This window comes from Gavia stellata, chromosome 4 (genome assembly GCF_030936135.1).
Source record: "Gavia stellata isolate bGavSte3 chromosome 4, bGavSte3.hap2, whole genome shotgun sequence".
Taxonomy (NCBI): Eukaryota; Metazoa; Chordata; class Aves; order Gaviiformes; family Gaviidae; genus Gavia; species Gavia stellata.
Window position 1 is genome coordinate 5,141,074 of NC_082597.1, and position 26,722 is coordinate 5,167,795.

General features: G+C 45.2%; 1 protein-coding gene across 1 annotated transcript in view; it reads right to left on the minus strand.

Annotated features, from left to right (window-relative positions):
- Positions 1–375: 375 nt before the first annotated feature.
- Positions 376–26,722, minus strand: part of ITIH5 (inter-alpha-trypsin inhibitor heavy chain 5) — a 50,167-nt gene continuing 23,820 nt past the window's right edge. The window contains exons 8-14 of the mRNA XM_059816583.1: positions 13,372–13,543; positions 10,759–11,068; positions 7,454–8,007; positions 7,025–7,075; positions 5,821–5,937; positions 2,177–2,554; positions 376–845 (exon numbers count right to left, since the gene is read on the minus strand). Coding sequence (XP_059672566.1) covers positions 553–845; positions 2,177–2,554; positions 5,821–5,937; positions 7,025–7,075; positions 7,454–8,007; positions 10,759–11,068; positions 13,372–13,543 — 1,875 coding nt within the window. The 3' untranslated portion in view covers positions 376–552. The remainder of the gene's footprint in view (positions 846–2,176; positions 2,555–5,820; positions 5,938–7,024; positions 7,076–7,453; positions 8,008–10,758; positions 11,069–13,371; positions 13,544–26,722) is intronic.

Below are 26,722 nucleotides of genomic sequence, written 5' to 3' on the forward strand. Positions count from 1 at the left end.
TGTTTTAAGGTTTTGATTTCTCTGTTACCTCTTTGATTCTAATGGGTCACTGCGGATGAATATCCACCCACGTCTTTCCACACGGACCATGGTTGGAGCAGGTGCTCCAAGTCACTTCTTTGCAAGGCGTGTCACCCAAGGGTGTCTGTCCAGATAGACACTGTGCCCTATGATCTGTGCCTCTCACTGGGTGACTCATCAGCCCCTGGGGGTATTGCACAGATCCCTGAATGGGTTTATTTTAAGGCCAGCAGCTCTCTGCACTGTTCGATATGAGTGCTGGCCCATTTCTCCATCCCTTCCCACTGAGAGAGCACCAATCATGTCTTTAACCATGTCCGCAACCCTCCCCCCCAACCACCTTGTCTTCAGGAATTTGATGAACAGTGTTCATCTAGCATGAAAGAGAGACAGCTGATTTCCAGGGGCAAAAAGCCTTGGTTTCTTTGGCACCAAAAAAGTAAAGAAATATTCATAAGTTGCCTAGCTCTAGAGGCTTCAGAAGGGAACCGCTGTCACGCATGCTGCTGTAATGCATTGCTATGATTGGTCTTAAAGGATGTTAATCGTCCCAATGCCGGTCCCTGTGTCAAAAGGATGAGAAGCCAAATAGTCTTTATAGCTCCCATCGATCAGTTTGTCCGCATTGTTTTTGGCAAACCAGCAGTCAACTTCCTGCTGGCCATTGTAGATCCTCCTCTGCTTCCACACAACAGGAACGAGCCGTCCCTTCACTTTCAGGGTATTTGTAGGGTTTAATGCTTCAGTTTCGTTCTGACCAACCTCCTGACGACTTGTGTTTAGAGATTCCTGAAGAAGTTTAACTTCATGGTTCAAGAACTGACCTGCAAGGCAAGATAAAACAGAGTCCATGACTGTCTGTTTTGTACCTGTTTATAAGTTGGTTGTGTGAGGGTTTTTTTTAATAGGCTGTGTTTTGAGGATTCTTAGCGTATGGGGTTGTAAAGGGCTTCTCTGCAACAGCAGGGTGGATCTAGGTCCTGCAATTCTTTTCTAAATCTCACAAACATAGAGATAAAAATAAAACCCTATTTCTTCTTTTTCACTCGTCAAGATACATTAGCTGAGCTAAAGAACTTTTTGAGCTGCTAGTAGTTAAGTTCCATTCTGTAGGCCACAGTTACTAGAGGATAATAACCCATACAATGCCCATCAGCAAGCACAAAGAAGATCTAGGCCTGAAGCTCCAAGTTCTCTTCCCTTGCGTTCTTGGGGGCAAGATCTTTTAGGCCAAACCTAAATGTGGATTTAGAGGTTTGTGCATGCATGTAGCCTGAATCCACAAACCCCAGTCCTGAGGGATCATCTCCTGCTTAACCTGGGGGTGCCTGAATGTCATGGAAACTATGGCTTCAGTCTTAGAGTTCTGCACCTGTACATGGCCATAAACATCACTACTTCTCGTTGGCTGAAAGAACCCAACCATCTAAACATTCTCTGAGCCTACCTAAAGCCTAGTTGCTCTCAAAATGTGGGGATGGCTCTCCTTTCACTTCACGTTTTGAAAGAAAGGGGCCACAAAAAGTACCAGCATTTCTTGATCTCAGTCAGGCTCAGGTGTAAACAGCTCAGTCCTCAGTCCCTCTGGACATGTGCAAGTGCAGTACTTGAAGGCTAAGTCAATCATCTCTGGCAATGTGCTCAATCTATGACTAGAGCTCTCTTTCAGAATCTGCAAGGCCCCCATTGACTGTCCTCTCTGCCTAGAGGGATTCAGACCCTACTTTGCTATGTCCCTGAGAGCACGTTAGCAGCTGGGCTATTCAGAATTAGGACTACTGTTAGACAATCTCTTACTGGTGGCTTATTCGGGGTTCTTGTACAATATTTGGTTTCTGTCTCTGTACTGGGAGCATCGAGCATGTGTATTCTATTGACAATTGTATTAAACAATCATGAAAAGAGTGGAAATGTGAAAAACAGGCACAGCCACATAGCTAGGACAGTGGGAGATAGCTCGTACAGAAAAAGATGGAAGAGGAGTTGGGGATACTAGCCATAGAGAAGTTGTTTGAGAGTGGATGTAAAAGTCTCACCCGGGAACTTAATTCCCCACTTGCTTTGTTCATTACCTCCTGTCTCTGTCCCTTAAAACTATTTGGAAGGATCATTTTTGTCTGGTTTACAGCTCTGAACCTAAGAACCTGTTACCTACCCAGTAGCCCATGCGAGTCAGAAGAGAGGCCTTTGCTGTTGGAGATGTAGAACCCCAGGTGATTCCTCTGATATGGGGCCGGCTTCTTGTAATGGTGGATGAGGATGACAAAGCTGATTGTGTCTCTTATCGTCACGGTGATGTTGGAATTGGCAGAGATGGACACCTCGAGGCTGCTGCTTCGCACAACAGCACTCCGATCACAGGACAGAAGAAGTCTTTCCCCATCATCCAGGATAATTCTTTTGGGTGTGATCTCTAGGTAAGACCTCTCTGGCTTATTGCTGATGATAGTGATGGTGCTGAAGTAAGTCCGATGCTTCTTGTGGCCATTGGGTGGTGCAGGAGCTCCAATTAATTGCCCATTCACAGTTACACCTTGCAGGAAAATAATCAATAAATGAAAGCTGGAACCAAGAATAGGTCTATTGTCTCAGAGATACAAGCCTTGCAACTGAGGACATGCAGATTCACCACCTCGTGCTCGATTATTTCACCTAGCAGTATTCAAAAAAGTATAACCAGTCTGTTATAGAATTATTACCTTATTCAGAGCACCTAAATTTACCCAAGCTCAGAAATACTGGCCTTCCTTGGAGACAGGTGCCCCCAGCCCCATTAGTCCTAACATTGTGTACACAGTGCTACAGGATAGGATCAGCTGCTCCTCAGCACCACCACTTCCTAAGCTCCAGCCAACCTTAGACCTACCTGTGATCGAGACAATGATGTGCAGGGATTTTGAGCCACATAAGACAAATATTTATTTTCCTGACTGCTATAGCCTGACCAACCATGGTATGATTTACCCAGACTACCTATTTGTTGATGCGTAACTCAAACCTGGGCAAACATACCAGATCTTGGAGGACTAAGAAAAGCTGCTGGCAGGCCTGCTTTTCCTCATATCACCAACTGGCATAGGGACTGAACTCCTAGGAAGAGGACCTGGGTGTATTTGAATGCTGCTGTCCCAGAGAATCTTAGGGCAGTAGACAGTTGCGGTTTGAAGTCCCTCTCTACCTGACTCCTAAGAAGAGAATTAGCCTGGGAAGCCACAGAGTAAGGGTTACTACCTTGGCCGACACACTACAGACTGAGCAGGACCTGTAGAGGGAATACGCTGACCTGCAACAGTCTGAGACGAAGTGCTGAACCTCCTCAGGTGGCAGTGTAAGAAATTCAGTTTCTCTTTGTGTCGCTGCAGAAGAGGACCCTGAACTCTGCACTCCCATTGTGTTATTTCCAGCTTCACCAGTGCTGCCTTTTCCACTTCCCTCAGTTTTGCCCCAAAAGAACCACTTTTGAGTAGTCTAAGATGCAGATTCCACTGAGTCAAATAAAGCCTAGATGTCCACAGTAAGATTCCCAATAATTTTAATGATTTTTGTGACTTGCTGTCCACAAGACAGTGTCTCACTTCCCACAGCCCTCTGAACAGCTACTAGACAGTTACAATAAAGGAGGAGGCTTGTTGCTAACCCAAGCTAGAACCAAGCCATCAACACTGAGAAGAAATATCTCCATATTCCATCATTCCCGAGGGGATCTCTCATTTCTGTCTTCATAGACTCAACTTGTTAGTGCTACAGAGTCTGTTTTCCCCAAGCTCATTCTGCATTTGAGCCACAGAATCATTCAAGCAGTAGCACAAACACAGTCTGTGAAAGAAGTTTAAGGGAAACATTGCCAGGAGCTGGATCTTACTCACTAAGGCAGGCATGAACACAGAAATACGAAGGCTAGACCACTACCACATAGAACAGAATTCTTATAACTTTATTGTGGGGTTGTTTATCTTCTTTGTAAAACAAGTCTGTGCATTGTTTCTGGTTTTGACACCCCTTCCTCCCACTGCTTCCCTGCTCAGGACATAATCTGCTTATAAACTGCCCTGCTTAGAATTCCAGATCAGATCAGACCACAGTTTGGGCCCCTGGGGATCAGACCAGCTTGGGTAAAGCAGATCCTGAATTGTGGGGGTTTTCTCAAGGCTGTCATGACTTGGTAACCAGTTTGGTGGTCCCTTCAGTGAAACAGCCTCAGTGCTTGGTTAGCCTGTTTGGATAACGTGCTCTGTCCTGAAGCAAACAGCACTGTAAGTAAAAAGTGAAGTTCCAATAACAGAGCCATTTTGGTGAGTCCAAATCTTTTATTTGCTTGTTGTGACTTTGTAACTAAGAGAGCTGATGAAGTTGCACCATCAAAGAAATGCACTGCCTCTGCACCAGAAAGCTGAATCCCCTGTGTAATCTCTCGGCGCAGAGGTGGCTGCATGACTTATACAAACACTACCTGCGGTATGCGAAATGCCTGTGGCTGTTCATTTAGCTGTGGCTGTTGTAGCACTGGTCAAGTGCAACCCCCAGACCATACTGGGACTGATGATCAGGAACTGAGCTCTCCAATCTAGCTGGACTGAAGGGGTGCTATAGGTCCTCATGCACTCAAGTGGCTCTCTTGGCTGTTTACATGTAATAAGGTGTAAATATAACCCCATGCATCAGTACAGGTTAGGGGCTGACCTGCTGGAGAGCAGCTCTGTGGAAAGGGACGTGGGAGTCCTGGGGGACAAGAGGATGACCATGAGCCAGCAATGTGCCCTTGGGGCCAAGAAGGCCAAAGGCATCCTGGGGTGCATCGAGAAGAGTGTGGCTAGCAGGTCGATGGAAGTTATCCTCCCCCTCTACTCTGCCCTGGTGAGGCCAAATGTGGAGCACTGTGTCCAGTTCTGGGCTCCCCGGTTCAAGAAGGACAGGGAGCTGCTGGAGAGGGTACAGCAAATGGCTAGAGATGATTAGGGGACTGGAACATCTTTCTTATGAGGAAAGGCTGATGGACTTGGGTCTTTTTAGCCTGCAGAAGAGAAGACTGAGGGGGGATCTTATCAATGCTTATAAATACTTAAGGGGTGGGTGCCAGGAGGATGGGGCCAGTCTTTTTTCAGTGGTGCCCAGTGACAGGACGAGAGGTAATGGGCACAAACTTGGTCATAGGAAGTTCCATCTAAACATGAGGAGGAACTTCTTTACTTTGAGGGTGGCAGAGCACTGGAACAAGCTGCCCAGAGAGGCTGTGGAGTCTCCTTCTCTGGAGATACTCAAAACTCGCCTGGACGCATTCCTGTGCAACCTGTTCTAGGTCAACCTGCTCTGGCAGGGGGGTTGAACTAGATGGTCTCCAGAGGTCCCTTCCAACCCCTATCATCCTGTGATTCTGTGATTGCTGCTCCCTTGATTCCAGTCAATGAAGACCTGAACTAGGAAGTTTGGATACACATAAAGGCCAGTTCTCTCTATGATTAGGTCTACTCTGTTGACAAACACTTCCGTAGAGGAACTGTGTATGTAATAGTGGCCAGGCCTTCTCTTTGCTTAGGCTTGCTGTGAATTTACCCATAAGCCATGATGAAGTTGGAGGTCAGTAAGTGCAAGTGAACAGTTTACCTCCTCTTCTAATCAGGTGATTAGAGCCAGAAAACTGGTGTGCACCAATTTTCCATCGCCTGGCCAGAAAAGCAACTTTTTCTACTTATCTTTCACTTTCTTGCCTATGAAGCACCTTGGTGCTTAGTCTTATTGCTAGAGAGCTGGCCTTGCACTTCAGCTTTCTTCCACAAGCAACTGCTTTGCTTGGCTACTCACCAGATTCCTTGTGATCAGAGACCAGTCGGAGAATGTCCCCTGGTTCTCCGTCAATATTGAAGCAGACAGAGAACTTGCTGGAGGGAAAATCAATGACAAAGTGAGGGTCTCCATCCGCTGAGAAGACATGGAAAAAAAGAGACAAATGTAAGAGACTGACAGAAAACTGCAGTGTCCAAGAATGTAACAAAACTGCTTTTCAAAGTGTGTTTGTCCCTGTTTTTTCTAAGACCTCCTGATTTGTTGTTTTAGAGGGTCGGATGGAGTTTGCCAGGAAATGCCAAGTTTTGCTTTGTTTTTCACAAAGAGTGTTTTATTTTCGTTTTGTTTTCTCACAGAAGAGGTTGGGTTTTCAATGAAAACTTAAAACCCAAAGCAGTCCAGGTGAAAATCAGGATATTTTCTTCCTGGAATATCATTTCAGTGATTGATGGGAATTGTCATGCAGGTGTTTTATAATCTTCTTCTCCATACTCTGTTGGCAGGCTACATCCCCCACAGCACACAAAAACGTATCCTCTAACCAAGGACTGCTGCATGGGCACACCTCACACTGAGCCTTCCTGGTCCTCAATATCAGATTGGAGCAGTCAACAGCAGATATTAAACAATCCTGCAATCTTAATTTTTCAACAACCCTTGACCTATCATCAACTGCCAGATAGCTGTCATTAATAATAAGACAAGCCAAAACCCTAGTTTTTAAGGTAAATTTGACCTTATCCAGTGAAATTCAAGTCTAAATTCTTGATCTGGGCTCATTCTTCAGTGTTTAATGTATGAAAAGGATGTTAAGTAGAGGTGCAGAACCAACAGGAAAATAGTAAAACACTATGGAATTGTATTTTTTTTTCCCTTCGACAGCACTGTTTATGCTTCAGCAACATTACTTTAGAAAATGTTTTTTGACTCGCTCTAGTACAGAGAGGACATGTTTCCTGTTCTCCCCTAATCTACAAAAGTCTCAAACATGAGAATCAAGTGTTGTAAATCATCTGCCTTGCTATGTTTCCTCACACTTCTCATTATTGATCTTCTCTGTATTTTGTTTTTGTTTTCACTTACCTCTCTACTCTGCAAATCGAGTAAATAGGATTTTGGCTGATCCGTCAGGATGGTTATACCACAGTGGCATGCAGCTGAGTTTTCCATAAATCAATCACTATTATTTTGGATTATTAAAGGCATGAAAACAGGCACTGACCTGAAGTTTTGGAGATTTTAATTCTTTGTTTATCTTGCTGTCTGCGTACACCTAGAAGTGTGGAAGGAAGGCTGTTACAATTACTTATTGAGCAGCAGAAAGAGCCATAGTATAACAATGTTCCCAAAATATTATTCAGCAAGATTATGGGACATATTCCTGCAGCTACTTTAAGCTTCATTTAGAATACCAATTTTTCTTCAACAGTTTCTACAGAGCAGTAAGTCCTTCCAGGGGATGAGTCAGATGCCTAAAAGTTTTGCTCAAGGTCACCCACCCCACAATTAGCAAGATCAATATGAAAATCTCAGCTTTCTGTTTACCACCCCTCGGTTCATTGACTACGTCATCCCTGTTGATAAAGTCAGCCATGAGACATTACCTATGCAAAAAGATTTCTTACAGCACATGGTTATTTTTCTCTCGTACCTGGTGGTGCCTTGTGTCCCTGCAAGCTCTGCAACTTCTCACCAATGCCATCAGTAGAAGGGCTGATAAACTCCTCTTGAGGTGGTTCTGAATGGAGCCCAGCCTCTCTCATCTTCAGAACGGTGAAGGGAGTAACAAAATTGTAAGTAAGGGCCATTGACTTGGCTTTCTCCATCAAAGCATCTCTTTCCTGATTGTCATCACTCTTCAACCGGGACTTAAGCAATTCTTTGATGGTGAGATAACTCCATGCTCTCTCAATGTAATTTTTATCACCTTTGCCATCTTCCAGGCCTGGGACACCTCTAATGTCATTCCTGCTTGGCAGGTCAATAGCCACATCTGTTTTGAGGAGGATGTACTTCTTGGAGTTGCTAGCAGTCACCTCCACGTGGAGACTCTCTGAGGTGCGGTTGATGAGTTTGCCAGCTATTATAATTTCAGAGCCATTAAAGTAGTTAGGGAAAAAGTTCTGGGTGACTTGCTCCACATTGTCTTCAGGGTAATCAACACGGATGTCAGAGAGAAGGGGTGTTCCTATTTCATCATAGAACCTTAAACAAAGACACACTTCTCACCATTAGTATTGTTCGTCTAAGCGTATGCACACACTCTTGCACTTATGCATGGCCAAGGATACAGTCAGACTAGCTAATATGGTTCCTAAGACATTCAGGAGCAGTTAGAGCTACCAGGCCGCAAATTTAACTACTGCATCCACTGTAACTGGGCCCAGAGAGATGCGGGAGTCTCTACCCTTAGAGATTTTCAAAACTTGAGTGGACAAGGCCCTGAGGAACCTCACCTAAATTTGAAGGTACCTCTTCTCTGAGCAGAAGGCTGGATTACATGACCTCCTGGGGTGCCTTTCACCCAAAATTATTCTCTGCCTCATTTTAGTTTTCAGTGTTTCTTAGGCATCTAAACAGAGTCTCTTAAGTATGTTCAGAAGCATCCCAGAACGGCCTGGCAGTCCCCTGTCTTCCACTATGATTCCAGAGCTCTGCAAGGAGATATTTGTGATTGCTTAAGTCTGCCTAAGAGAACCTGCCCATTAAAAGTAAATTCTTGGCCTCTCAGGCTCACAGAAAGCACCCTAGTTATTTAAAAATGTACTTAGAAGAGATGCTGTTACCCACAGTTTTCTAGTGGCATTATGCATGGTATTCGGGAGCCAGAAACTGTAAGACCAAGATGCTAGGACCCCCAAAGCTGGAGAATAACTGAACCAAAGCTTCTGTATTACTGCAAGAGCCCTAGATACTACCGTTTGGGATGGTCAGCGTAGGACAGCCAGGAATACAGTTTTCTGAGGGCCAAAGGAGAAAGAAAATCAAGAAGTAATTTCACTATACCCCCATAAATGAGGACGTTTCCAAGGAATGGAGGAATCCTAACTACTAAATACAGGCGGCCTGGCAGAAGACGACTCGCTGCTACCTTATTGCTGATTTTCTGTTGGAGCAAGAGAGAACCAGAGAGTGGAACCAGAGAGCTTAATGCTATAGTGCCTTGTTAACGTGACCTACCGTACTTCTGAAAATACCTCGCACTGGACAGGCCAGAAAGCCTTTACAAGGGGTCAAGGCCTAAGTTTACAGTACTGTAGTAGTGTTTTCCCTGCAGCAATGTGCTTGTGATGGATCTTTCCAAGCTGCTCCAAGAATGCCATATTTCCCATTTAAATGCCAGACTCCTCATCTCTTGGCAAGTCATTTGAGTCTAATTTGGTAAATAAACAAAGAATTGGCCTCAACCCTTTTTTAGTTCAAGCTGCATTTATTTTTCACATCTGCTTAAACAGATTGTCTGGAAGCTAGAGTCACGCTTTCTGTTTTATTCTCTCTCCAAGGAAACCCAAAGCCTGAATTGGTTGACTTTCTTTTAAAGTCTCTCTGAGCACTCAGTGTCTTTGATGCAGAGAGCTCGTCACATTTTAAAACATGAGTGAATTAAACCTGAGAACTCTCTGTGAAGTAAGTCCTGGGTTGTAACAAACGGTGGAGTGGGAGATACAGTCTGTCTTATAGTACAATGCAAGGAAGTATCTGTGTAAAAATACAAGCCACTGACCACAAAAATCAGAAATTACATTGGCACCCACGCAGATTTTCACTCCAACAGTTATTTGAATTGGCCTCCAGCAAGTGATTGTGCTTCTCTGTATAAATTTGGCATCAGATGCCAAATGGGTCTGCCATCTCTGAGCTTGATTCATAGTAAGCTGTTTATCACATAGAGATGTTTGAACAAGTACTTGCAGTGCTGGGTTCCTGTGGCCCAATCAATCAGCACATCCTTCATTTGCCAGGGAATGCTATTTGCTATCCAAAATGCATGTTCTGAGAAGCAAATGACAGATTCTGAGGGGCAGAATGGCAGATGGATCTACAAAATCTGGTTTAAAAGGAAGACACTTGTGTCCATGTATAAACACCACAGAAAGAAAAGCTCTAGTGGAACGTGCATGGTTTCATTGCTCCAGATGAGTTAGACGCTAGCTAGGTGAGAGGTCTCTGCTCAGTGACTCTTTTTGGTTTCTGGGGTTCAAAACATTTACATTTTGGGACTGAAAGCCAAACATTTTTGCTTGGAAATACTGACACACTGCCTGACATTTTACACAGAGCTGTGGTTCAGACAGATATCTTTTTGCTGTTCCTCACTAGGGTCTCCCTTTGGACTACAGCTCCCTCATCACAGAAGAGGAGTGTAATCTCTGGTCCTACTGAATGATGAGGATTACAGGAAACTTGTTAGGAGTTTGGGTCACAAAGAAAGAGGGAATGAAGCAACTATATGATCATCCCAGGAATGACCTTTGTGTGCTTTTCAAAGTTGAATATTTTGGAGTTTGGGCAAAAGGTTATCATTTTCAAAAAATAAAGAAATAATTTTATGCCCCTAATTGGGATCTTCATTCCTGAGCCCCTCCATGCTGTTTATGTTGTCAATTTGAAGTGAGCAGTGCATCCTTTCCTCCCTCTGTCCACCTGCGGAGAGGTGGCACTCATGCCTCCCATCTCTCCAGCTTTACATGCCCAAAACAACGATCTGACTTAGGGAAACAAATGCCTTGTTCTGAGGGGCTGGGAAGCTCCAGTACAGCTCAGGGGGTCTGCTAGGAAGGAGACACTTTCTGGGTAGGCATCCTCAGTGTCTGAGCATACTCTGCCTCTCTCAACCAGAGTTGAGCCTCAGAGAAACTCCCATCTCTTGCGATGTCTCTGTAGAGGATTTTCCTTCCCAAAACCCTTGCCCAGAGGACCCAATGCAGATATAAGCACAGAAAAAGTGGAACAAACCCTTTGAGGTGGCTGGCTGCATCCTCATCCTCCTGAAAATGCCTCGTCATGCCACAGTTCTCCAGTGCCATCCTCTCCAGCAGCTTGTGGTCCACATCATTGCCAATGCCAATGGTGAAGAGGCAGAATTTATCACGGATGACATCCTTGGTGTTGCTGAGGATTTTGGACGACTGTGTTTCCCCAACAGTGGGCCTTCCATCCGTGAGGAAGATGATCAGAGAGACGCTCCTGGCATCAATATCATTCTGAGCAATGTAATCATTTAGCAGCTTTGCACCAGTCTGGAGAGCACCATTAATATTAGTCCCTGGGAAGGTACCAAAATGATTAGCTCACTTCTCCTTCTAAGAGTGGTACAAATTATTTCCCTAAGCTCCCATTAGTAAGATGACAGCACAGCTCCAGTAGCTGCAGCAAGACAAGGAACAGGAAAGGGGCTAAGACTTCTGAAAACTCCTCAAAATCCAGGCTGTGTTTTCTGTCTCCCCTCAGCCTCCTCTTCTCCAGACTGAACAACCCCAGTTCCCTCAGCCGCTCCTCATCAGACTTGTGCTCCAGACCCCTCACCAGCTTCGTCGCCCTTCTCTGGACACGCTCCAGCACCTCAATGTCCTTCTTGTAGTGAGGGGCCCAAACCTCAACACAGTATTCGAGGTGCAGCCTCATCAGTGCTGAGTACAGGGGCACAATCACCTCCCTGCTCCTGCTGGCCACACTATTTCTGATACAAGCCAGGATGCCGTTGGCCTTCTTGGCCACCTGGGCACACTGCCTAACGAAGAATGGAGCTGCCTTAAGTGGGGAGAGAGGGAGAAAACAGAAATTAAAAAAAAAGCTCTCAGAAAAAAAGCTGGTGAAATAGGTTAAGAGCCGTACACAACAGACTCCTGGGGGTCCAGAAGGGGAGTTCTAGGGAGGTTATCAGCAAGGATGTGCTAGCAGGGCTGACCATGCATCATATACCGAGAAACAGCGTGCACAGCTCCAGTGACTGCAGCAAGACAAGAAACAGGAAAGGGGCTAAGACTTCAGAAAACTCCTCAAAATCCAGGCTGTGTTTTTTGCAAGATGGTTTTGAACCAAAACCCTGCACCTAAGTATCCTAATAGTATCTCAGTCTCCATCCAGATCCAAAATTTCAGAAAGTCATCTTTCCCCAGAAACAAAAGAAAACCGTTCCATGCAGCAGAGTGTGTCATTTCAAACCCAGCCATATCACAGAGCTACCAAGCACTGAAAACTGCCTTTTGCCACATACACAAATATTTAGCAGCAATATTTTTTTCCCATTTCTTTGGTGTGTGAGTTTGACGCAGCGGTGTAAGCACAGCACATTCTTTATGTGTGTGATCTGTGAGCTTGAGTACATTCACGTTCACTGGAAGATACTCAAGCAACAGCACCGTTATAGGGAAAATGCAGAGTTAGCCAAAAATAAAGTACCACTGGCCTGTGGTGGAGAATCACCGCACCTTCCTGTTGAACCTGAGTTAATCATTTCCTTTTATTTTTGTTCTCTGGCAGGTTCATGGGCAAACTCAGCTGGTTCCTGCACAGCTCTTTTGGCACTTCAGGAGTAAAAAGGTTTGTACTCTGAGTTTAGTCCCACTATTGGTAATTGTTTAACTGGGCAGGTCCCTTGACCACTTCCTAAAAATCTTCCTCTCACAATTCAAACAGTACAGCAAACCATCCTGTTTGCTGTGGTTTTCCATCAGAGAGTTTCCTTTGCTAGGAGTGGTCACTGCTCAGGGGCAGCCATGGGAAGGGCCCATCTGACCTTCAGCCAGCTGTGACTGCTTGCATGGGGAAGGATTTGCATAGGTCATTTTGCAGCGCTCTGCTTACCTGGGGAGTGCTCAGCTAGGACGGGCACAGCTGCCAAAATATGTTTGATTACAAACCTCACTATGGTTCTTTTATACTAGCGTCCATAGCCTCATAGGAGACCACTGAATCACACTCAAAATCATGCCTGCACTCTGCCACTGTTCTGGGGTCTCCTCCTCTCCCCTCTTCACTCCTGGCGACAAGGCACAAGCAAAAAGGGACAAGAAATTCTTAAATGTCATTCTGGCTGCTCCTTGGTAGAGACAAGAAGATGACAGTACTAGGTGAGAAACCAGGTCTTGCAGAAGGCAATCTCATAGCCCACGCTGGGTAGTCCGTTCCTGGAGTCTCCAGCCCAGACAAAATCACATGCCTGCTTTTACACCAGCTTTCCGACACTGCACAAGTACTGGCCCTGTGTGTCCTTCACCACGATGTGGTATTTTTTTCCTGTGTCCTCAAGAAATAACCCTGGGAACTTTCCCACTCTGAGGGTCTCACCAGATAAATGGGAGAATGGGCCCAAAGTTGACTTTAATAAGTATATCAGGTCATATGACTGGATCTGGGGACACCTTCCCATCCTGTACACTGATAAAGGGCACATACCATTCTGTCACATAGCCCTAAGTGGAAGTAGGGAAGGGCCCCCCTTGTCCCATAACCTAAGTCCCAATGTCTTTTTATTGCTACATGCTACAGGACCACATTCACCACTCTCCATTCTGGTGTAGTTAATTGGATAGCAAAATTAATCCCGTTTATATCTTTGGATCATACCTCCAGTAGGTGACATATTATGAATGTACTTTTTGGCATCTCTTATATTATTTGGAGTAACTGGCACCAGCCGGTCCTGCTGCCAGACCTTTATTCGGTTGGAAAAGCCAATGATATTGAAGTGGTCTTCAGGCCTTAGGTCCTGGAGAATTGTGAAGAGAGCTTCTTTGGTCTAGAAAGAGAAGAGAAAAGAGACCAATAGGCACAACTGTCACTGCTTTAGTGGGCAAGAATTTAATTCTTAAGAAGTTTACTGATCTTACAGATATTACTACACTGCCAGTTTGGCTCATGAAGAAAATTGGGATGTCCTTCCCTGTCTCAAGGCCTGATCTATGTGGTGCCAAGTGTAAATATGAGATGAAAGAACAACTCTTGCCCAAAAGAAAGATCCTGCAAAGATGTGAGACATCCTTGGATCTAACTAAGCTTAAAAATCATGCATGACAACTAGGATAAAAGCTCCCAGTGACTGGGAGAACCATGCCCTGACCTAAGAGTTACTGAATAATGTTGACTAATACCAAAAGCCTCATGGAGTTCTTCTAAAGCCCTCTAGACTTGCAGTAAGCTGTAAGTGGCATATGGTTAAAAAGGTTACTTGTAAGTTGAAATAACTCTCAATATGTCAAGGATGCGCATGCTCTGTTCATAATTAGGATACCGAATGGTATATACATAATCCAATGAATAGTTCCAGCAATTAAGAAATATTTAAGCTAATATGTTCAAATGAATAAGATAAAAAGAAGCCCTGACTAGTCATTGCATATTCTACCTGCTAGTCAGTTTTATCCCAGGCATGTCATTTTTCTAGCAATATGCCAACGTTATATCGCTCTGCTGTTCATCATCATATGTAAATATAGGCAACCAGAGTGAGGAAAGCTGTTATCAAGACAAGTTCATAGCGAGAGAGGTTAAGGTTCCTTTGTGATGGGAAAGACAGACCACTGAGGTTAAGTCAACAGGAAGAGTGCAGATGTGTCCAGTACTCCCCAGTGTGACCAACTTTGATTTAGCAGCCATGCAGCTGTGTTCGCATGGAGACAAACTTCAGCTTAGTAAGACCATCTGAGAGAAGATGCCCAAAAGCAGCCTCTGTCCACGCAAACATACCCTATATTGGGATGCAAAACACATGGGAGGAATACAAGGCACTATCTGTAAGCAGAAGGATCAGCAGCTTCTCAGCTCTGCCCCTTTTTGGCCACCATTAAGCCTTTCAAATTCCAAGGAAGGCTATGCAGGAAATAATATGGTGGACTCATCAGCATTTAAAGGTTTCTGTCATGCCTATCAGGGAAATACGTGAAGGGCTTGTCCAGAAAAAATACAAAAGGTAATCAGCAGTGCTGGAAACCACATGTTTCTAGGCCTGATGTTGCTATGTAAAGACAGTTTGGAAAGGAGCTCAAAGGACTGATCAAGCTGTGTCATTAATATCCCTCTGGATTCTGCACTGAAGCTGATGATGCAATGATGCAACTGCAAACAAATTACCCACCGCAGTGGAATCTCTAATCCTCCCAGCTCATGGCTGGCTTCCAGTTCATATGAAGTTAAGGGGAATATTTCCCATAGCTTCAAACATTTTGGAGCCAGGTCTGGAGTCCCTCCCTGTCTGTTTCTGTCCTCCGTATAAACCATTTTCCTCTGTAGGGATCACAGGATTCATCCTTCCATTTGCTTAGCTGGAACATTGCTCCACATCTCACCACCATGCATTTTATGAATGTTTCATAGATAAGAATACTAAACCAAATGCTGGTGGAAGAGGCTCTTTCAAAGAGAAGGGGAGGACCCCACTAGGTTCACATCATGATGTGCACCAAATAAACCTTCAAGAAGATGAATGCCTGCCCCAAACATGAGGGCTGTCTCCCCAGTCTAACAGTGCATAGAGAACTTGCTAAGATGAGCTAAACAGATGTTTTTTGAAAAAGAATGGAAGGTTTTATACTCCCTCATCTCCTCTTTGACAATAGCCTTTGTATTGTAAAAATGCATCAGATAATACATGACGTCACCCTTCAGAGGGACACTCAAACATTCACAGTCCCATTTTACAGAAGTGAAAACTGAGGCACAGACTTCTTCAGTAATGATGTCAAGGCCACAAATGGACAGCTTTCCAGAACTTGGAGTTTCCCGCTCTCAATCCAATAGGCCAAACCATCTCCCATGCATGCTTAGAAGGGCAAAGCAACAATCACAGTGGAGAAAAGGACTCTTGGATTTATTTCATGATAACAAGAGCAGCCCATGCATTTGTCCCTCAAAAAACGGGATCAAAGTAAGCAGAAAGTGAAAATGGAGAAGGTTCTCTCCTCTGTGAGCATGATCAGGCCTTCATGCCAATCTCTGCTGAAGGAAATTTTGGGCAGGATGTTAAAGCGAGAAACAATGAGATCGCAACAGCTCCCTATGTGCAACATCCCTCCTCCACTCCCCCACAGGGTAGGCAAGGGAGAGAAACAGAGATGCCTAGAAGCAATGATTTAGAGGGAAACTCCCCAAGTCTCATTATGCATATTATAGCTCTGATTATAATTAACATCACTTGACCTTTCCCATTACAAAACCCCTCTTAAATTTTTTGCAATTCTGTCAAACTGCACTTTTCTCAGAGGGATTCATTGGGCCCAAACAGCTCTGTTGTTTCTGAGAACAAGGCAAAAGGAAAAAGAATCTTGCTTTGGCCTTCTTGCAGAGACAATGCATCTCACCTCCAGTGTGCTGAGAAATTCCTTTTGACATTCTTGCCTGTGTTCAGCCAAAAGAAAAGAAAAGGAGAAACAACACGGAGCAGCAGTGCAGTTTGTGTGTACACAGCATCCAAACTAGAATTGCAGTGGGGTCAGGAGGGAACTGAAGCAGACTTTCCTAGAAAACACAGCACTTCCCCACACCCTCATACATGGGCCAAATGTGGGGTGGGACCATCTCTCTCTTCCCTTTCATTCTCTCTTTCCTTTTTATCTTTTATTTTTGTCACAGTTAAGTCATTTCCATGGACTTTGAGGCAGTTTTTCCCAGGAAGAAGTTCTGTCATATTTTAATGCAGATGCACAGACAGCCTGGATTCTGGCATCTCTGTCATGTGCTTGTCTCTGCAATTTAAAAAAAAAAACAAACAAAAAACAAACCACCAACTTTGAATTTGCGCAATATATATACATACAAACATATGTACAGGCGTGTGTATGTGCACATGGTTTTGCTCCAAAGCAAACAGAATGAGGGAGGCCATATGGTTCATTCTCCTGTACCTTTTACCTCATCCCCAGTAAAAATCAAGGCTGGGATTCAGCTTTCCCAACTAGGTCATCAGAAAGCTGGGCATTGCATCTAATCCTTCTCTAGGCAGGGGAAGACACCTCCAGAGAGTAATCCATCCCATCTGTTTTGGATAGGGTTTAGGATGGGCTGAGTCATTGTCTGGAAGTGCCTGTCTCCCAGCATAGCCTCCAAGAGGCTGAGTAGCTCAACTATAGAGAAGGTGGGACTCACCTCAAGACCAGATCCCTGCCCAGTCCTGAGCACTATAGTGCTTAATGGTACCAAAAGGAGCTGAACTGGCTCTCCACCTCTCCCAGAGTGCTCTGAATTGCCTGGCTCATCCTATGTGTTTCCATCTCTCCTCCCAGCTCATAAGGTCCTCCAGGTTTGTACTGAAGACTGCAGTCCTCACAGGGTGCCAACACACACTTTGCTACCAATATCCCTCACCCATAAATGGGTTGCGAGAGAGACGTGACTTCCCTCCAGAGGGCTGGATATGATTCAGGAGCTGGCAGGCAAAAGCAACTTTAAATAAGGAGAATATCTTGGTAAAAGTGCACTGCTTGAAATCCTTAAGTACGCAGCTACGACTGAGTGCTCTGGGTGCCCAGCCCGGCCCTCTCCTCTAGTCTCCACCAGCCCCTGGGCAAGGATTTGCAAAGCTCTTCGTGCAGAGAGTGCCTGGCAGCGGCTTCAGCAGGGACACGGCAGCAGGTTTCTTGTTCTGGCCTTGTAAGGCCACAGCTGGAACTTCTCCTGGCTCCGAGGAGCCAAGGGCTGAGGCTGCCTTGGGATTCCCAAGCTGCTCCACTGCCGATGGGGTCTTTGCACTTCCACTCCTGGCCCCAGTGAGTCATTGCACTGAAATTGCTGCCAAAGGCACTCTCCTGTGAGGCAGAAAATTAACCATTTCTTCCCTGCTGAGAGCCAGATCACTCCTCCATGGCTGTGCATACGACACTGGTTCATTTTGGGGGTAAGCTGGCCACGGATCTAACCCACTCACACTGAGGAAAACCAGTTTAAGGGTCCAGCGCCCTTGTGCCAGGTGCTGTAAGATGAAACACTTCTCCCAACGTGTTTGCCTGGGTAGACATGTTTTTGTGTGGAGGGTGGAGCAAGGATTAAAGGAGAGGGTGGCAGGAAGTAACAATACAGAACAGCTGAAAAAAAAAAATCCATTTTTGCCAGCTGAGAATGGTTTGTAGCTGTCAGAGACAAGTTTTTAATCAAGATTTAAAAGAGAATAACTCAGTGGAGGAAGATTCCTCCATTTCCACCAAGTTAGCACAGATGAAATTGAGCTGAAATGCGGAGACTGAATTGCCACTCCAGAGAATTTGAGTCAAGAAGCTGTGCTGGTGAATGAGCTGTCAGAACAGCTGGAACCTAGGGCTTGAAACAGCCACTGCCAGAGCTACCAAATACCATTCCCCAAATCTGGAGCAGAAGAGTCATGGCCTACAGCTGAGGATACATGGGATGACCATGGCTGCCAGGGAGTGATCACAGTTTTTGTCTGTGCTTCAGAAATTATGAGAAGCTGAAGATGGGCTCACAGTATCTAAATGACCGATGTACAGATAGTGTCTTCTCAAGCCTACAAGGTCAGAGACAAGCCAGCTCCAAGCCACCACTCTGGTCTTCGTTGTCACCCCCACACTGATACCTGGACATGCAACACAACTGCTGCTCTTCTGGTTCTTGCTTGCTAAGGGTCTTGCATCACGGCCAAGATGATTCGGGGCTGTACAACCCCCAGCAACAGCAGGAAGAGGAGAGCTCCCTCATCTACACTCCAGTTTGGCTGTAAAGTGTCACCTTTGTGCCTGGCCCTTGGGGCTAGCTCTGTCAGACCCCACTTAGCTTAAACACTGGTGGAGCAAAGCATGGGAAGAGACACAATCCCATGGGAGAGCTGCGAGCTTTCAGCCCTTTCTTGGGTCAAAGAGCTGCCTCAGAGACATCTGGGATGATGTCAGACCATCTGGGCACCTTTTAGGAGGAATGTGAGTCCCAGTGACATTTCTCTCACAGTCTCTTGTTTGTCTGAGGAGCAGGGTGAGGGCGAAGCCTGGCTACCCTTAAAGCTGTGCAGTACCAAGGGAGACAATGTGTGGTTGTTAGATGCCATGGCATTGCCAGACATCGGCCCTGCTATGAAGCAAGGGGGAAATTCAAGCACCTCATTATAATGCGTTTCCCAAACCCACGTATTCACACTTTCCATTGCCTAGGAGCACTTGTAAGTGCTTCGTCCCAGGCCCACATCCTCTACTCAAGCTTCGCGCCAGCCCATAAAAAAAAAAGTCAAAAGACTTTCAGTTCATGCTGAATCCAGTTCTGTATGGATAGTGGGTCTCTGCAGCACTGTAGTGTAACTCAACCTCTCTTGGAAACAACTTCCAGATGCAGAGGGGGTTCTCCCAGCACCCACCCTGCCAGTGCCTCTGAGATCACTTGGCAATCCTCGTCTGCACCCTGCATGCCCAAACACAGCTGGCATCTGCCCTCGCAACGGCTGGGCAGTGAGACCTCGACACCAGTGACACAGCCCCTTTCCAGCTTCAGCCAGCACCAGGGAACTGCGTGGGCTCAAGATCAGTCAGTCTAAAGAGCATGGCTAGCAGAGAGAAAAGCATTCACAACCAAAGCCTTTGGAAAGCAGTACCCATTGGCTGAAAGTGCTACACAAGGACAGTCTGTAGACAGCAGACAAGGGACCATCTGCAACCATATACTGAAGGATGCCACAACGAGAAGACAAAATTTTAGTAGGCTTTACTTTGTCCTTCCAGATCCCCTGTGAAAGTCTGTATTTGACAAGAAATGAGCTAAGGCGCAAGATGTAAGCTCAAAGGGAATTAGGAACCCACAGTGCTGTCCAAGGGCTCAGAAACAAGATCTCCTACAGCAAGAAGGAGAAAAGTACAAGTAAATATGTTGTTTCACAAAACACTGCAAGGAGGTACAGGGAGAAAAAACAGAAGGGCTCCCCCTTCCCCTTCAATATCCTCTATGCTTTGGTTCATATCTTTCCTATTCCAAGCATATACAGGCAGCTGATAAAAAGGTCCAGAACTGGCTTTTCCAAGCTACAACAGCAATACCTAGTCAATTCTGCCCATAGTCTGTCAGAGGGATTAATACTCTGAGTTAAGTAAAGGCTGGCATCAAAGTTGCACCTGAACGAGGTTAGACAAGGTACTGCCATAGACTTGGCTTGGGATCCAGTAGGCAAGGGAAAGGCGGTGTGAGCTCCATTGCCATTTTACAGGAAGGAGCTGAGGTACAGGGAGAGCAAAGGTTTGGGCAGTGTCATTCCTGCTAAGGTTTGAAGCCACATCCTGTGAATTTTGCTTTCCTCTATGGCCCCGTTTCCTTTCTGCCCACATAGTGCAGATCAGATGCCAGTTGCCAGCAACAGGGACTTTTATACCAGAAATGGGTTTTAACCTAGAAGCGTATCCTTGGATTTTTTACCTTCCTCCATCACCCCTCTTGGGGAGGACAATCTGCCCTTTCTTTCTCTGCAGGGAGCGTTGTGCAGTTCAGGGACTGCAACTAACCCTCTCCCTGTCAATGTATCTTTGTGCTTTCTTCCTGGCAGAAACTGATCGCGTAACCAAGGAAAACTCCTTCACAATTCTGGACAACAAGCATTTTGTTTTACTGGTCTGTGATGGGAGGGAGTTTGGTTGTAGAGTTCTGGACAACAAAGGCCTGTCTCTAATCCACGGTCTAGTCTCTCCCGCCTAAACATCACAGATCCCTCGCTAGTAACTTGAACATTGCTGACTCCCTATATGGCCTTAGAAAAAGTTGCTTTGTAGTTTCCCAGTCTGCAAAAGAAATACTCCATCATTTAGAGCAACTGCTTCTTTTGCATTTTCTGAAAAAGATTTTCCACTTAACACTGGGTAAATCACTTAGCTCCACATTTGTCCACAGCATTTAAGCACTGGATTTCTGCTCAATGGAAGATAAAACTGTCTTCAAAGGTGTGGACAAGTTTAGCTATCAGTTGGGGTAACTCAATTCTCTAGCACCCAACAGCATGGTGAGGATAAACAGATGAAAAACTGTAAGATGATCTCAGGAACTGGAATTTCATGTGCCCAGAGGGCAGAGTAGATGCTAAGTCTTTGCAGTCTCATTGCAGTGTTGAGGATGTAAATAAATGCTTGGACAAAGTTTTAAAGAGGCAAGCTCTTATCAGCACCAAGTATCGTTACTTCAAGCATTTATCAACAGTGCAGTATGGATTACATAAGGAGCAGTAAATATTTCTGTACAATAAGTCAAAGGGAAAAGTTTAAAGGCTGCCCCACAGTACCATTCTGAAATAACCCCACTGGAAACAACGGGGCTACCCGGGCAGACAGCCAGACTGACACAGCAGTGTATGAACGCCACATTCTTATCTTGTGCTTAGCTCATTTTAAGTGGGCTCACATCCCGTAACATGCCAGTCGGACACTCAAACCCCCACCTGTCAGCATGACAAACAATTTCCATAGAGCTGGCAGCAAGAAGGTCAACGCCAAGGGAAAAGTGCCCCATGCCCTCAATGCAGAGCTTGATATCTCTCCCTCTGCCTATCCTCAGAAGATGGAGTTAGTTCCAGCGCATGAAAACTGTTCCAACAACTCGGGACTTTCATTCTCTGTCACACAGGTCAGCTGCCAACACAGTGCTGGAAAGAGCTGATATGCCCAAGAGGCTGTCCACAGCACAGCCCCTCAACTTCAGCAACCATTAGCTGCTACGTTGCAGGAGTTGGGCCGAGACACAGGTTGCTATGCTGTTCATGTCGATTAGCCTCCATTCTTCATCATGTAGCCACTCTTTCACAGTGGGTGTCTCAGCAGTTGGAAGCCTGCCAGGTTTGAAGCTTTCTAGCCCCTTCTCAGAACATCCTGCCTGCACGCGTAACCTGCTAGGAGACATGCGTTGCTTCTTCACAGGGACATGTTTCCTCTCCATGGAGAAAATATCTGCGCTATTTCACCAAAGAGACATTGCACCATTCCTTCTCAGGGAGGAGGTGTTATTTCTCCATGAAAAGGAGTTCTGTACTTCCATAGAAATGAAGTATCTGTTATCCCTCTGCAGAAGCTGCGACCTGTAGCCAACTCCTCTCAGAGCCCTGGCCCTTTTTCCTTGAACTGTGATACCTCTTACTTTTAGATGCGACTTCCCCGTTTTCATCTTCAGTGAGTGAGGGATGGTGACAATGGTTGGTTGGAGCAAAGACCCAGCACTTTTGCTCAGGGTTAGGATTAAGCAATACAAGAGCACTAAACTGTTTTTTAAAAAATGCAGACTTGCCTGTTTTCCCACCTGAGAATCTGCTACAGGGCCCTCACAATCCTCCAACACCTGCTCCCCTTCCCATTTTCCCTATTTCCAAATCCCCTCAGCACCTCCAGCTCCAGGATCCCCACTCCCTCCTGCACATCTCTGCCTCCAACCCTTCCCCTGCCCAGTTCCATCCCAAGCCACTGCCTCAGACATGAGCACAGGCCAACTCTTTGCTCAAAGCTCTACAGAGAAGAGAGCAGATGTTTCAGAGAAGATGAAGTCACTACATCAGGGGTAACTATCCAAGCAAAACCTCTCTCCTCATGACACAGGTAGTATCATATCCCTCATTCCTAAGGGACCTCAAATTACATCATGTGGACCTCAGAGTCAGAACTGCCTGTGAACACTGTTTGATGACTTCATACAGTAATATAATACAGAAGACCTCACTCCAGCAGGCTTCCACACGAGGTCCCACAAGCAATTCTGAGCTTCAACTGCTCTTCACAGTTAGAAACAGATTTTCCCATTTGAGCAATGAGTAGTACACACCCCGTATTAGGGTGAAGGGGTATTTACTTAGAAAGATCAGCATTGTTGCAAGTAGTATTAGACTAAAAGCATAAGTCTTGGCAAAGATCAAGTGTCTTTTAGACTTGGGGGATCTTGTACAGCATATGCCAAGCCATGGGTTTGCCAGCTAAAGAGACAAGACTCTGCAAAGAGACAAGCACAGACAAAGAAAATAACCTACCTAAGTTCACATAACAGATCCGTGATGAAAACATGAATAGAAGCCAGGTCTGGCTTCCAGGTATTACTCCAGCAACTAGAAAAACACAATTCCAGCTTGGAAAGGACTATTAAAGAAACCCAGATCTATAGCTTCATGGGCTTGCATATGTATGCTAGGGCCTTGAGCATACTAATAGGCTTTAATGGCTCTGACCAGCCCCACCTGGGGCCTCCACCCACACTCCTGCCCATTTAAGCTTGAGCCTGGGCCCTCAGTCCTACTCTGAGTCTCAGACCAAGAGCTATGCTGTAGCTGCCTCCAACTCTGTCACAGCTATGCCTGGTCGTAGACCTTAATGACCGTGATCCATGGACTGACTTCCCAGCTTGATTTAGCCCCTTTCTTTTCACTGTGGACTTGTCTGGTGATCCCTGGGCTGTGTCTGTCACTTCAGTAGAACCTGTTTTCAGTTCATCCTTCAATGAATTCAGCAAAGGTCCCACTGAAACCCTTGGAAGAACTCTGTGTCTTCATGGGATTTCAGTTCAAGCCTCAGCAGCGTTTCCATGCCAAACTCTGCACTTGCCTTTGCATCTTATTTACTCTGAACCCAATTAAGGGACTTGCCATTTACAGGTGGGCTGGGGTTTTCCTGGGAGATTCTGCCTCTACTTCTACTGCTTCAGCATGGAACAAATCAGCTGGGGGCATTGTTGGCTGTTAGTCCTGAGACCAGAAGCAGATGCTCTCTGTCCTGAACATCTGAGGGCCCCTTGCTCTTAAGGTTACTTGTTTCTCTGTATGACATTGTCATTGTTTATAAGTTTTAAGGTTTGGGGAAGGCAGATTATTTTGCTGCATGACCAGTACTGGCTCCTTTCTTGGAAGCTGGGGAAATAAGGTCTCTATGGATCTGATGTCTTATTTACTGTAGTAGTTCCTATATTCCATATTCACATCTACAGAGAGGACTGAGGTGACACTGCTGTTGTATATTCCCAAGTAGGAGGCAGCTGCATGAAGTTGTCTGTGCTGGAGACACTGCATACAGTTCCTCTGCATTTACTCACGCTGTTGCTTTCCAACAGAAATGGAAAAGCTGACAAATCTTTTCTCTTCACAGTAGCTTTAAAATCACTAAAGGCTGTAATTAAAATTAGCATTTTTTCCAAAGTCCCCTGGTGATTTAAGGTTGTTCTCCTGAGCAGCAGCCATTATTTGGACTTGTAGTCAACAGGCCCGCAGCCAGCTCTGCAGCAAGCAGCAGAAGTCAGTGGAGTTTTGAGTGAGAACTTTGAGTGTTCAGGTGCTTGTCTGCTCTCTCACCTCCCTGAAACCACTTAGAGGGAGTCTCAGAACCCTCAGAAGGGCTTAGACAGTGTGGGTCACAGATCAAGGGTACCAACAGTGTCCCTTGGATGGATGCAGGCAAGTAAACAGAAGCATTTGCAAATACGCAGCAGGTCCCAGCTTCAGTTGAGTTCCTCCTAGCGCAATTAACCTCAAAGAAAATTACAGTCTGGCACACTACCATTGACAAGTTTCCAGGCTTGCGGTGTAGCCAACTGTTTAACTGAGTGTGTGGGCATTTATTGCCTGTGGGAAAGGTAAGGTGAAATGAATCTGTGGTTGGAACAACTACATTTTACCGCATGTCTGCAAAACATATGCAAATCGATCCTCTTGTGGGCACACTCATAGCTTGGAACGTGCCTGGTCTATAACACTGAATTGCAGGCTGGTAAAGGTCCTTTTTCACCATGTTTAGTGAAGCTGGGGATAATCATGGTAATCACAAGGTGGTGAACCTATAACTGGCCCCTCTTCTAGTTATACCAATTTAAAACTGCTATGTCCCCCTCCACTTCTAAAGCCAAAGGTACTTGGCTTTAGGTACTTTTCAGGTCAGGCTGCCCAAAGGGCAAATAGCTTTGCTTCCCAATAAGCCTTGCAGATATAACCTGGCTCTTCTGGCTCCTGTTAAAAACAACTATTCCGCTCAGAGCTTACTGTCTCTTTGCAAATGAAGGAACAAAGCTCATGAGGACAAAAACAGTGTTTTCCTTGCCAGTGGGACAGCAGTAATGACGTGCAAAGTCTTGAAAACATGAAGAATTTTTTTATCATGATGCTCAAGAGTTTTCTTTTCCTGAACTTTATCTCCCTACCAGTGAGTGCTAGAAGGTGAACATCACAAAGGCCCGGATCCTCAGTAGAGGTGGACTGCTGTAATGCAGTTGAGTCTGCTAGAAATTACCAAAGTTCAGAGGCTGTGAAAACTGCAGGAGGAATATGCACATTAGCTGATCTTCTCCACAAAGCTGATATATGTCTCAGTGACGTGAGGACAATGTCTTAAGGGTCTTAATGATTTGATTTAAGTTGATCAAGTAGTCCCACTATACGTGTTTGCAACTGGGTCTGGACATCTTGTTGCTTCAAAGACTGAGATATCTTAGGAAGAAAAGGATGGCATGAACAGATAAAAATTCATGTAGGAAAAGGAAAACCTTGAGAGAAGAAAGAAGAAATTACTCACAATTAGATTGTGGGAAGTGCAGGTTGCATAAAATCCTGACCCCCATTTGAGTTACTTTGCCATTAACTTCACTTGCAGGTAAGTGAAGAGTGAAGAGTACAAAATCTCCTCAAGTTACTATAGAAAAGGGTGCACAGCTGATGTTTCTCATCCATGCTTATACAATCCTAAAAACTGTCCCTTGCCATAGTTACTGCAGCTGACCTGCAAGAGCAGTCCTTACAAGTGCTGACTGTATTTTTAGCTGATCTTGCATGTGACTCAGTAGAGAGAAATGAGGAAAGGCAGTCCCGTGGGAATTCCCAGCTCTCTACATGCCACCATAGATCACCACAGCTGCAAGAGTCCGAGAAAAAAGAAGAAAAGGGGGCATTTCCTCTGCTCAGATGTATCATGCCACCAGGGGACATGTCTGTAATTTAAGAAACAATAACAACAACAACTGTGTAAAAAGGCCACTGAGCAGACATGGGCCATGGCTGTAACTGATCACACTTTCTTAGTGTACCAAAAGAGGCATATTATTCAGCCAGTCCTAGATTTTGGTCTTTCCTTGACTAATCTGTGTGGGGTTTTTATGATTTGCGTCATAATTTCATGAAGTTCTGTTTTCTGGAGCAGTCGAAATCAGAGGAAGATAAGTGCTTCTTGCACATAGCACTCCTCCAGAATGTACCAGTGGTTCTCCATAAAAGGAGTATACTGAGATAACAGGCAAAAAGTTGGGTACACCCTCAACAAAGGTCTGGCTAGACACTTCTCTCACTTCAGGCTCGGGAGACACCTATTTGTAGCTAATTAGCCTGAGATTCATGTATGTTTAGCAGAAGGAGCTGGCTAGTCTATGAAGTAGACCTTCAAGGGTTAATGGCCACTGTGTTTCTAGTAAGTATATGAAAAAGAAACACTAATACACTCAGGAGGAGAATAAAAGCTTTCATAGTACAATGTTAATCTGCTGACCCAAGGCACTACTTGCGCAGCTCACACTAGCACCAAAGCCCTTCGGAGTCTTAATCTCCCTGCTTCAGTGCTCTATCGTTGACTGCTTTCAGCATGCAGGACTGGGTGCATTTGTGCTGTATCTGTTTATTCTGTGAGGCAAAGCAGTCATTTTTCAGCAGAAGGATAACAGAAAGTCAAGAGCCAGGCTCTGTCCACAGGAATTTGTAAAGATTCAAAGGCATCTTCATTCAAGACCTCATTCAGCGTAGTACTAGGTATGTTTGTTAACAACTCTCTGTTTGCTACTCCAGTCACTGGGGAATATAATTAGGAGTCATACAAGTCATACTCCATTTTAGATCACAGTGGAGATAATTTGATTTAATAGGAGACACTGCTTCTAAATTAAGATTTATGATCACCATTGAAACCAGATAGTAAAGTTTTTAGCAGAGAGAGAAAGGCATATATATCCTCAATGTCCTTGTTCAAGGACAGAGACCTGTCAGAGAATGACAATGGTCTGTGTTTGTCAAAGA